The sequence below is a fragment of the Guillardia theta genome (assembly GCF_000315625.1).
Source record: "Guillardia theta CCMP2712 unplaced genomic scaffold GUITHscaffold_212, whole genome shotgun sequence".
In the NCBI taxonomy this organism is placed as follows: Eukaryota; class Cryptophyceae; order Pyrenomonadales; family Geminigeraceae; genus Guillardia; species Guillardia theta.
In genome coordinates this window covers 24,997-37,454 of record NW_005434464.1, presented here as the reverse complement: position 1 = coordinate 37,454, position 12,458 = coordinate 24,997, and the positions used below count along the sequence as shown (strand labels likewise).

The following is a 12,458-nucleotide window of genomic DNA, read 5'->3' as shown; positions in this document are numbered from 1 at the left end:
CCGCAGGTCATTTTCCTCCTCCGCTTGCTGCCAGTCCTTCGTCTCTTCCTCGCTCCTGCCCACCCACATGTACCTCTCGGTGAAAGGGGGTTCGAAGCGTGGGCGGTCCATATCGAACTCCTTCACACTCGCTCGAATCAAGTCGGACGACTCCTCGTGTCCACCCATCGCTCGCTGCATCTTATGAAGGATTTGGTAGTCATCTCCACTCATCTCTTCATCCGAAACATCCTCGCGTCTCATTTTCATCCTCTTCCTATATTCCAGCTTTGCGTTGAGAATGCGAAACGTGTCGGAGACCAGCGGCTCCTTGACGAGCTGGTCTACCACGTGCTCACAGTGAAAGGAGGGAGAGTGGTTAAACTCGAGCAGCCATGGCTTCAAGTTTCTGTCCACCAGAACGTCCATGCCAAGTAGCTCGAAGCTTCTGTCCCCAAACTTGTCGGAGGGTCTGCACATCTGATGGAAGTGAGCGAGAAGTGGCTGAACGGCTATCAGCGCCTTCACTGTGAGCTCCTCTAGCCGGAGCCATAAGGCATCAACGTCGTGACCGCCTTCCCTAAGATGCTCGAAGAAGATAGAGAGCCTTCGCTTCGATCCCTGCTTCGCGTCCTGCGGGTCTTTGCTCTCTAGGAATCGGAGGGTGTTGTTCTTGTTCAGAGAGTAGTTAGTCAGATGCATGTAGTGCCAATCCTTGTTCGCTTGGTTCGCTATCTCATACGGCTCAGTACAGAATCGTACAAGGCCATCCTTGTAGAGGTAGATTCTAAGGGGATCACAGCATGTGACCAGCACGTACAGTCGGAGGTCGAACTTGTGGCCGTCTGCGAGGAGAGGATCTTGAATGTACTCTTGCACAACGAGCGCGTCTCCAAGGTTCCAGAAAGCACTTTCGATGGCTTCTTCGTCCGCAGTTTTGGTCAGAAAGATGTCCTTGCCCTGGCATCCTCTCTCTGGTTTCACGATGAACATCATCTCGTCGTTCTCTTGGCTTCTCATCTTCTTGAAATCTTGTCGGAAGGCTGCGTACTCGTCAGGGAGCACCCAGGTCCTCGGAACGAAATCATATTCCTCAGGGCAAACTCTCTGCATCTTTGCAAGGTTTGCTGCGAGTTGGCTTTTGGATGTCAGACAAACCATGCCGGGGAAATGGTTCGCTGTTTGTTCACATGCAAGCTTTTTCATCCGTGTTCTCGTTATAGATCGATCAGACCAATACAGTTGATAATGTGCGCGATCATCAGATGTATAAAGTGAATCTTCTATATGTCGCCAACCCATCTTCTCTGCACACGTTCTGATAATTTGATATTGACAGGAGCTGACATTGACGACCAGCTCCTTTGTACCTCCCTCCTCCCTCCCCTCCTCCTTCATCTTATCTCTGCAACAATACCAGTCAGAAAACATGAAAGGTAAAAAAATTTGCAGAAAAATATCTTCCGATCGCAGGCATCGTAGATGAAAAAAACATGGGGATCATATCTTTCTACATCATTTGTAGCACGGAGACTCGAATGTCCTATCCTTGATGGTACTGATAGTACTGTGACCTTCTCCCTCATCATGCTCTTGTCCTTGTCCTCATCTTTGTATAAAATCATTGCTTCACCCTCCTACCTTCTTCCACCCTCTTCTCATTCTCTCTATCTGCAAAGCAATGCGCGGCTCCTCCTGCCATGGGGCGATTGGTGTCGTGGAAAGATCCTCCGGGTTCGCCTCAGATCTTCAGTGAACTCGGGGAAGCCCCGAGGCAGGCTCGAAGGTTTGAGACATGTTTTTATTTCAACCGTTACAATGACTCTTGCGCCCCTTCTCCCGTAACGGTGACGGTTATGACGGGGATTTTTCAAAACAGATCTCAAGCCGTAAATTTGATAGAGAGACATTCAAAAATTATGACCAAATTTGAAAATTAGATGGGACGAATCTGGATCTATGCTGTACCGGTCTAAATACCTTTTCCATTCGGGGTTATACAAGATAGGGGTTGAGCACCCACCCACCTGACCTGCACGATATCCTGATGTTAGTACCGGTGGGTGACGTGAGCATGCGCTCAAAAAGGTGGGGTGGGTTGTCGGCTTACGTTCTACGGGGGTGATAAGACACCCATGAAACTGTACCATGATATATAGATTAACATAATACCTTCTCTATATTCAATACTGTTTCAGAAGAGTGTTCGAGGGGAGAGGTACCCCGAAATCCACAAAGTTCGCAAGATCTATGGCTCTGAATATATTTGGCAGTTTTCTATTTATTTGTTTTTAAATTTCAAATACTATCCAAAGATTTGCATCAAGTATTGAAAAATATATATTCAATGACGTTTTCCGCCGAGGGCATTCACCTGTTGCCCTCACGCGCCTGCCGCTGCGTCCTCGTCGGCTGCAGGCATGCACGATTTTTCCACTCTCCTCGTTCTCCTCCTAGATTATGCGAGCATGGCCCCCAGTGACGTCATGAAGATAACGCTCAGTTTTCTTCTTGTCTCTGTTTCCCGTGCTTGTCCACTGCTTTCTTGACTATTCGATTTCTCAAGTTGAATATCCGCAACTCTCGTGCGCATGTCCTGAAACAGTATCATTGTGAGCATGCTGATGCTCCCTGAAGTACCCCTGCTAGGATCTTGATTATTTTGATATGGTTTCTGAGGTTCACTCTGTTGATTGTGATCCCTTCTGGCTTGCTCACTTTCTCTTGTCTTCTGAAAATAGTAGACGACAAAGTTAAGACAGTACTATTTCGTTCAGCCAAAGAATCTCTCCCGGTTTGATGCTTGCAAGCAAGATATGTCTATCATCTCGTAATAGAGTGTGAACTGATCTTTATAACGTTGTCGTTGCATACACTTCCAATACCTGCTGTCTTTAATCAGTGAAGGCTCTTCTAACATATCCTGCGCAGGAAATTAATAGTATGTTTGGTGGACGAGCAAGGCATCTCTTGCGCGGCGCTTCTGCCTGCTTGTCGCATGTAGAAAGAAGGTTGGTGTTTTTTGGGGAATCTTTGTGGTCTCCTTGTTGACGACGCTTTCTTGCACCAGAGCTGCTTTTTCTTCTGCCACCAGGCGCTCCATCCACAGTACTAGGCCCTCTTTCGATGATTCTGAGAAGAAGATGCCCGATCTGATGGCTACCCTCGACAAGGAACCTCCACAGAAGGTGATTTATCTGTTGCTAGTTTGGTTCGTCTAAATGTATCCTTCAGATTGTGGACTTGGCAAAGCAAATCCTCTCTCTCAACATGCTTGAAAGCAAGGATCTCATGGATATTTTGAAGAAGGAGCTTGGAGTTCCAGATGGCATGATGGGCATGGGTATGCCTGGCGCTGGCTACCCAATGGGTGCAGCTCCAGCAGCTGCACCTGCACCTGCAGCTGCCCCAGCAGCAGCAGCGGCTCCAGCGCAGGAAAAGACTGATTTCGAGCTCAAACTTGAATCTTTCAATGCTGCGGATAAGCTGAAGGTGATTAAGGAGATCCGTGCCATCACAGGACTGGGGCTTAAGGAAAGCAAAGACATGGTCGAGAAGGTTCCTTCAGTTCTTTTGGCCAAGGTCACCAAGGCTGATGGAGAAAAATTCATCAAACAAATCGGGGATGCTGGAGGAAAAGCTGTGTTAGCTTGATTATTGAGATCTCTTTTTATTGCGACAAAGGAGATATGCATAGGGGGTATTCCAAAATATCTTTTCTGAACGAAGTAAGGTTCTAGTCCTGAAAATGATCGTTATCATCCTGAAAATGAACATACAAATTGATAATGAACATCCTACACAGCGGTAATGCGCAGTGCTCACTCTCAACACAATTTGATTCTATCTGTCATGATACAAGGCAGCGGTACCTCTTTGTTGCCCTCTAGAACGTGTACAGGGTCTTAACAGCTATCAGCCGACGAACCAACTCTATGCATGTCATCGAAGACTTTGAAGCGGTTGGGGTCGAATGGGCTGATGTCAACGGACTTGGCTACGCCGTCGACGATCAGCTCGCTCATCACAAGGCCTGTAGCTGGGCCGTTGAGGATCCCCCAGCACCTGTGCACTATGTCAACCCCATAGTCACCCAACAAACTTGCACCACCCACCCGTGCCCTGTTGCTATGTAAACTCCCTCCACCTCTTCAAGCTTTCCGATCAGTGGCAAACCGTCAACTGATATCTGATCGCAAGGCCAAGATCAGATGCAACCATGATCGGACAAGCCAAGTAACCGGGAGATAGCAAGCTTGATACCTCGTCACTTCAGCCCGGCCGAGTTCGGTCGAGACCTGAAAGCATGTAACTCCTGAGTAATCATCAGTTCTATTTGTGCACAAGTTTCATCGTCTCTGTCAGTCTGTTTACAACGTCCGGGCGTACCACTTCCTGCCCAGGAAGGTCCTCGACAGCCACTGGAGTATCTGGGAACCCAGTGACATAGACCTTGAGGGAAGACTTTAGACCCATCAAGCTGACCATTCAAAAGCATCCCACCTCCCCCTTGGGCCTCGGGTACACTTCAGGGTCACCAAGACCATGAAAAAAAATCGCTTGCGAAAGCTCTCGTTCATTCTGGTGGGAAGCAGTCAACAGGCGGCTGTACGAGTCGAGCTCAAGGACCTGCATCAATACGCTGTGATATTTCTGGCCAAGCATAGGCGGTAACTTCAATCCCTGCGTGCACTGCGAGCTCCAGGGCCCCATCGCAATAACAACTTTCTCGCAAGGGACAAACTGAGAGTCGACAATGACTCCTGCAACATGTTTCGAGTCACCGCGGAGTTCCGTCTTGATCTCTTGTACAACTCCAACGTGAAACGAGCACCCATGATCCAGAGCCGACTTCATCAAAGCCTCTGTCAGCTGCTTCGGGTGAACTTGCGCGATGGTCTTCTCCGTCCCCATCACTGCATGCCCCTGCACTCCAATATCGACCCATTCAACGCCGTCCACTCTCTTGGGCTCTGAGCCAGATGGTCCACTCACAGCCACTTGATGGCAGCTGAGACGTCGGTAGCTGTCCAGCCCAAGCGTCTGCGCAAGCTCTTCGTGCAAGCTGAAGCTCAAAGAAGCAAGGGGACCGATTGGAGTCCCATCGTTCCAATCCTTTGCAAGAAAGCCTCCGGCCTTGCCACTTGCTGCCGGCGCAACCCTGCTTGCAAGTCAGTTCGCCAAGACATCAAGTCGATGCATGCCCAGCTCGGTCGACAATGGCGGCAGGGACACCTCGTTTGGAAAGAAAGTAGGCGACGGAGGAGCCGACGACACCGGCTCCGCATATGACGACCTTCTGAGACGAGGAAGGAGAGGGAAAGTCTGGCTGCACAGACATGACAGGGGAGAAGGAGGAAGCTAGATCAAGACAAGTCCAGCAGCACAGCGACAGTGTCAGGACCTCACGCACGCGCATTGATTGGGCGCCATGCAGATCCTCCACTTGGGGACTAGAGGAGAGCCGGTACTCATACTATGATTTAAAATTGAACCGACATTTTAGCATTAGAGAGCTCAGTTGTATATAGTTATATTATAGTACCAAATCTGAGGATATGGTGTACCTCATAGCTACAAGTAGTTTTAATTCTAAATACATTTAAATCTGTTTCTAGCGAACAAAGCACATCATGCATTGAGAGGAAGGGAAGGCGAGGGCGAGGGCGAGGGAGGGGGGGTAGGGGGAGGGAGGAAAACGAGGCTACCAGTAACAAGCGGATTCATTGATGGCTTCGCATCTGTTCTCTTCCTTGTTCTTCTCTTTGGTTGGAGATTCTATTCCTTTGCATTTACACTTGCGTCCCTGCGTCATGGTCACTCCTAGTCCACACAGGTCTCAAGGTCCCGCTGTAGTTCTGGCAAGCATGCAACTCTTCGGATCGGGAGGAGAGTCCAGAGAGCTTCTGAAGCGGCATCACAATGATGCTGGTCCGGCGCTCACTCTGACTCAGGTACTGACGAGCTTTTGTCCGAGTTGAGCAGCATGGAAGCATAAAGGAAGGACCTGATCTCTCCTGACATGCCGTGGTGTCTTCAGGTCGGTCTTGGACAGTCTCGAGGATACTTGCTTGTGCGGGAGATGCCTGACGGGTCCGGCATGAGGAGATGGTGCGTCCTGAAGGAGGACAGATTGTGGCTCTTTGAGTCCCCTGATTCCCCCAAGCCCGGCCAGTCGATCCACCTGGAGGAAGCTGTATGGTGGCGCTCGCGAGGCTGCAGATGACGTTGCTCGCAGGTGGTGTCGGATGGTGCGAGATGGAGGAACACAGAACAATCGAAGTAACAACCACATGCTCCCTGTTGTCCTGCACTGCTCATGATACTTGTTGTAGTTCTTTCCAAGTGCGAACAGCTTCTGGACGGCATTATATCATGCAGGTCATTCTCGAAGGATGTGAAGGTAGACCAATGACTGCATAGCAGGCAAAGAGCAGTGGGGATGCAAACATGTGGATCCGAGCTATGCGGCAGCACACAGCAAAAGAGACTCCGTGAGTGTGGGAGTGAAATGGATCTGATAAGACATTGCTGATACAAGTTACAGCAATCAGATTATGGATAAAGCGGAGAGAGCGATACAGAAAGCTGAGTATGAAATCGTCCGATTCCTCCTCGTCTCTTACGCTGATGGCAGATTAGCGAACGCTCTTCGTCTTAGTCAGCATGCCAGCCGAGTGCGTCGAAAGGATGCAATCAAAGCTGAAAGACCCGATGTGAAAGCGACCACGGACGAGTAGCACGGCTATACAATGAGCTGACGGGGTGTCACTGCAGCTTCACGACTTGGAGGTTTCAAGTGAGGATTCGGAAGCAGTCAACTTCTTGCTGTCTCAGGTGGCTCGGCGGAGAAGGGGATATACTGGCAAAGCTGCTGACTCGAAGAAGAAAACCTCCACGTACGCACTACGACCACTGCTTCAGGTCTGGTCGCTACAGTGTTTGCGAACCTGCTCGATATTTGGGCTTGAGAATACCGCACGGCTGCTGAAGTCACTACATGGAAAGATGACTCCGAATGATGAGTTTTATTCTCTGTCACGCTCGGCAGGTCTCTGTGATCCTTCAAGCCCGTACTGAGAACTCGGAACATCTGTTGAAACTGCCAGGAAGGTCAAACGCGACGAGACAAGGCTGCGGCAAACTAAGCAGAGGTGCTGCTTGAGACAGGATTGTGAAAGGTATCTGCTAGAAGAGCTTTCAGTTCTTCGTGGCACTGCTACGAATGATTGTTTAAATCCGAATCTCTCGGAATGCCCTCATACCCCACTTTCCTCCCGCGTCTGGCACGGCCCAGTGCAGCAAAACAAACAAAACATGCGCACGCAAACAAAGCAAGAAAAACTCTTGTAAAAAGTTGTTTCGGGAGTCTCTCAAAAGGACTGTCCGCAAAAAAATGATGCGCAAGAGACAGAGCAAAGGTATCAACTGACTACCCCGTTACAAAAGCGTCAGTCAACGGAGACGTGCCAGGACGAGGATGGGGTGAGATGATGAGCGATATCGGCGTACGGTATCTGGTGGCTCAGGCCACCCTTCCGAGGCCCGGCGCCGGCGGCGTCCGATCATGAGTCACGCCCGCGGCGCCGTCCGAGTGTCACTGCCAACATGGAAGTTGCACAGTGTCGGAAGATACTGACATTCAATAGTATTGAATGTCAGTATCTTCCGACAAATAAATCAGGCTTTCCAGTTATTTGAGTATCATAATCAAATGATGTCGGAATGTCACTTATCAAAGCATTGTTTATAGAATCAAGGTAGGCTGCTGTGTTTATATCTGAATAACCTGTTGGAATAACAATATTATCTATCTTGTTATCAATCTTATTTTCAATCTCGGCATTAGTATATGGAAGAATTGTCTCTTTAACGCTCAATGAACCAACACCATTATATCCAATTATATCTCTTACTTCATTCTGAGTCAATTCTCTATTAAAAAATCTTAAATCTTGATAGTACGATTGCAAACTTTGAAAATTACCCTTTGATGGATAGATGTTTCCAAGTAAAGATTTATACCAAGTCATACTTTGTAAATATGATGTTGGTATATTTGTTTGAAAAGGAATTCCATTTTGATATAAAATGATACCAGCGCCTCCAATTGTTATTGTGTAATGGTCCCACCTATTTAAATTATAGTAAAAATATGATACAGCAGATGTCGAATAATTAACTTCTACGGCTATTTGTCCTGAAATTATATATATTCTGATACCATAAGCCCCACCACTATTTATATTTATACCACTGTTTAAATCGATGATAGTATTACCGTTATAAGCATCATAGCTTTTGATATACAACCAAAAAGAACACGTAAAAAAACCATTATAATCTATTGATGGCAATTTTACAATTGTATTTAAAACATTGTAATAAAAACCTAAACCTACAGTTGTCTTTGTCTTGAATGGATGTGAGAAAGACACAGTCAATGAACTCCCTCCAGTGTTTTCACTGAATCTTATTCTTATTCGATGATATTGATATGCTCTTTCTAAAAAGATAGTTCCTGACCGCTCTTGTGTGCCATGAGTTCCACCATTATTAACGACTAATGTTTCTGTATCTCCTACAGTGACCCAAAGATAGCTTTCATCATCACTGTTCGTATAAAATGTGAACACACCAGACAAATCATTTGTATAAAAATATCCTATATATTCAACAGCAAATCTGTCCTCTGAATTATTCCAAGAATTAGAAATGTTAATCGCTACACCAACAGAATTAATAGGGTCATTGCCATAATTAGCATATCCATTATTCCATTTTGTATATGCCAACCCATCAATATTAATAGTATCGAGAGAGAGACTTTTTTTATTTGTTTTTACTGTATGAGACGCAAATGAATGACCGCCATAAGCTATTTGTACATCAGGTTTTAGGGATAAAGTATCAGCCAAAGAATCATCAAATTTGTACCAAGCTATATCAGGAATTGGACCAGTATATTCGATACTAGGGTTTAAATAACTAGTACCACTGCTAGAATATTGAAAATTATAAGCATCGGTATTTATTATAACATTATCATAGAACTTATCTTGGAAATTAATTGATACAGTTCTATTTGATAACGTTAAATATAAAGCTGTATTTGTTTGATTATATGTCTCTATTTGAATGTGGTCATATATTGACACATCATTTGTTTGATTGACTATGAATTGCGCAGGGTCAAAGTTATATGATTCTACGCCTGTGCTAGGCAATATAACGCTTTGAGTTGAAACGATTGAATCGCCAAATCTTAAAAGCTCATTATTTTGACTATCTAAAAAGACAATCTCAGGGCAGTTTGTGCCTGCTGGTCCTTGTGCTCCTGTTGCGCCTTGGGGTCCTATTGCGCCTTGGGGCCCTGTTGCGCCTTGTGGTCCTGTTGCGCCTTGTGGTCCTGTTGCTCCTTGTGGTCCTGTTGCTCCTTGTGGTCCTGTTGCTCCTTGTGGTCCTGTTGCTCCTTGCGGTCCTGTTGCTCCTTGCGGTCCTGTTGCGCCTTGTGGTCCTGTTGCTCCTCAGTCAAGTTGCGGTCCTGTTGCTCCTTGCGGTCCTGTTGCGCCTTGTGGCCCTGCTATACCATCAGGCAAGGCAATGTTAACATCATTATAATTATCTAATGTAATTGAAACATTCCCGTCTTTTGTATTTGTAAAGTTTAATTGAAAATTTTCTATTGTTGATATGTTTTGTTGTGTTGTATTATCATATGCTATCTTAACAATTCCGGTTCTATTTTGGTCATCATATATATCAGTCACCTTTGTGACTGCCGTTGTTCCTCCTAGAGATAAACTCCTCCTACCAACTCCACCACTTGTGATAAGGCTTGTGGCAACTGTTGATATATCAACATTTTGCACAGACATGTTTTGAGCTACAACCGTTTGCGTGCTCAAATCTATAACGCTAAGATTACCCCTTTTAATATCTATAAAATCAACCTCTAATTTACCGCTAATCTTTGCCGATAAATCGTTGTTAAATATCTGATTGATAGCATCAGAATACTTGTTCTCAGTCCAAAATAGATTTATGGTCTCAAGTGTCCAAGATATAGATTTGCTTATTGCTATTAAATCAAGTTTATTAGAATAATTTATAGCCTCTTGACCTGTTGGCCCTTGCTCGTGGTCTATTATTCTAAAATGATTATTATCATTGACATTATATAACTCTTTAAAATTTGTTATTTGCGTTGTCCCCTCAATCTTCAATTCAAATTGATTGCGTATTGTATAAAATATGGTTCCATCTTCACGTAGAACAAAGCAATAAAAATTTAGTTCAGCGATGCGACTATTTTGAACACTAAAAACAGGACCTCCAATATTTTGATAAACATAAGCAAAATCATTTATATTTATGGTCTTCTTCTCATAGCTCAAAACGTTGTTATTATTCTTATAAAATATCTCAAACACTAAATCAAGAGATATGTTGGTAATATTTAGCGAGCCATCTTGTGTTATTTGATAATCTAGATAACAAATAAACCCTCTATTATTAGGTATATTCTCGGTCGTTAAACCACCTAAATAGTAATTGAAAAGATTGTATTTGCCGCTGTAATATTTGCGGTTCATAAAATTTGTACTAGGTATAAATTGATAATAAAAATAGATAGAGAATTTATTCGTAAAACTAATGTCAAAACATTCGATATAAAAATTGTCTGGGATGGCAGTTGTTCTATTAGCGAAAGAATACCTTACCCATTCCCTATCTTGTGCTGGATATGTTGGCACTGTTTCATAGGGAGAACCACCACTCCAAAAGTCCCAATTATCATAAGTGACTGTGTATGTATCATTCAATTGATTTTTAATAAGATTTGGTGGTATCAATTGATTTCCCTGTAATTTAAGGAAGATATCGGCTATATATAGACTATCAGGACCCGTAACAGTAAGCTTTTTTGTTGTGAATGATTCGCCAATTAGAGCAAATTGATTTGCCATTTGGGTTTGATTGACATAATTTGAGCTATTGATAAAATTTGTGTAGGCATCAGTTTTTAGGAAATTAGAGCTATTGAGATAATTTGCATAGACATCCGTTTTTAGGAAGTTTGAGCTTGCCAGATTTTGATATGATAGAAATGTATCTAATCCCTGCTGTTTTGTGTAAAAATCTCTTGATATTTCCCATTCTTGATTGTCATTGAAATAAAGATTGCCTATAAAGTTAGGGCTGATATCGTTTATGAGTGTGCTAGCTGTATGTTTTGTTCTTATGTGATTATATAATACATTTGATTCTTCATATATTTTGTTGAATAGTATATTGGACTCAGTCAATATATGATCAAATAGTACATTTGACTCATCGTATATGTGATTATATAATATGTTCGATGTATTATCAATTATATCATCTATCTCATTTTTGTCATAGATATTAGGGACAACAATATCATCAATAAAAAGAGTTTTACCTTTGAATATTGTTTTATATTGCTTTAATGTTTGCAGTGCATAATTGCTACCAAATACAAATTCATTTAATTCATCTTGTGTTAATTCATTGCCTAATGTTATAACTTCTTCACCTTGAAAAACAATATTTCTTTCGTCTAAAACTGTTTGTTCTTGTCCATCAATAACAAGCGTTTTATAAGTGTCGTCATATATAAATGCCTGATTAGGGACTAAATCAAGCTTGTGACCATCTGTGAGATTCCTAGAATATATTTTAATGACTCTACCTTGTAATTTAGTATTTATAACCTCATCTTCAAGAACAGAAATAACAACACCTAATGATAATCTTAAAACATTAATCCACGAGAGAATAAATAAACCGTCGGCTTTTGATGTGCTTGTTCCTGACGCTATCAATCCCCCAATGAAGCCCGTTCCAATTGCAAGACCCCCCTTAACAATTTCGCCCAACCCATTGAATAAATTAAAACCATTTTCAGCCGTATCGTCCAAATCTTCTAAGGATTGGGCAGCATTTGCGGTTTCTTGCGCGGCAGCATTGTTGTTTAAATCATCTAATTGTTGTTTAATCTGTTGAATTGTAATAAACGAGCCGTTTTCAAGTGTGAATTTAATGATATATTTATTAGGGTTAGTCTGATATTTGACATATAATATATTTTTATTGTTGTTTGTTATAATGGTTTCATTGGTATCAGCATTATATTTGATAAGAGATTGCAGATCTAGAACAAAATTTGATGTGTTAAATAATATATTGCTTGTTTCAATTAAATTATTACTAGTAATAAGTAGTAAATCATTAGTTTCTATCAAGTTATTACTTGTTTCAATGGTGATAATTTCTAGATCATTAGTCTTCTGAAATAGTTCGGATGTCTGATGATTAAGGATATCTACATTGCTATACAAGACATTGATATTTGAATTTATTTTATTAAAAATAGGCGTGAGAGTTGTGTTATTAGTAGTGCCGACATACTGATATAAATTTTGATATCTATTGTCACAAGACATTTATAATAA

The 12,458-nt window shown here is 43.1% G+C and overlaps 5 protein-coding genes across 5 annotated transcripts; 2 read left to right on the top strand and 3 right to left on the bottom strand.

Annotated features, from left to right (window-relative positions):
* Positions 1–255: 255 nt before the first annotated feature.
* On the bottom strand, positions 256–1,281 carry GUITHDRAFT_82077 (hypothetical protein; the record flags this gene model as incomplete). Its single annotated transcript, XM_005819657.1, has 1 exon — positions 256–1,281. A coding segment is annotated over one exon (1,026 nt), but the record flags the coding sequence as incomplete, so codon positions are not given.
* A 1,841-nt stretch (positions 1,282–3,122) lies between these two features.
* GUITHDRAFT_121087 (hypothetical protein) lies at positions 3,123–3,633 on the top strand (the record flags this gene model as incomplete). Its single annotated transcript, XM_005819656.1, has 2 exons — positions 3,123–3,167; positions 3,214–3,633. 2 exons carry the CDS (start codon positions 3,123–3,125, stop codon positions 3,631–3,633), a joined length of 465 nt encoding a protein of 154 aa, XP_005819713.1.
* Positions 3,634–3,635: 2 nt separating this feature from the next.
* On the bottom strand, positions 3,636–5,611 carry GUITHDRAFT_160318 (hypothetical protein; the record flags this gene model as incomplete). Its single annotated transcript, XM_005819655.1, has 9 exons — positions 3,636–3,721; positions 3,852–4,044; positions 4,095–4,168; positions 4,221–4,277; positions 4,324–4,431; positions 4,483–4,560; positions 4,609–5,140; positions 5,184–5,278; positions 5,603–5,611. 8 exons carry the CDS (start codon positions 5,609–5,611, stop codon positions 3,885–3,887), a joined length of 1,113 nt encoding a protein of 370 aa, XP_005819712.1. The 3' UTR covers positions 3,636–3,721; positions 3,852–3,884.
* Positions 5,612–5,846: 235 nt separating this feature from the next.
* Positions 5,847–6,719, top strand: GUITHDRAFT_121085 (hypothetical protein; the record flags this gene model as incomplete). Its single annotated transcript, XM_005819654.1, has 7 exons — positions 5,847–5,933; positions 6,020–6,175; positions 6,218–6,261; positions 6,315–6,360; positions 6,406–6,473; positions 6,527–6,571; positions 6,617–6,719. The coding sequence occupies 7 exons, from the start codon at positions 5,847–5,849 to the stop codon at positions 6,717–6,719; spliced, it is 549 nt and encodes a 182-aa protein (XP_005819711.1).
* A 2,615-nt stretch (positions 6,720–9,334) lies between these two features.
* Positions 9,335–9,844, bottom strand: GUITHDRAFT_121084 (hypothetical protein; the record flags this gene model as incomplete). The annotated part of the gene is made up of 2 exons (XM_005819653.1): positions 9,335–9,559; positions 9,794–9,844. The coding sequence occupies 2 exons, from the start codon at positions 9,842–9,844 to the stop codon at positions 9,335–9,337; spliced, it is 276 nt and encodes a 91-aa protein (XP_005819710.1).
* Positions 9,845–12,458: the final 2,614 nt, after the last annotated feature.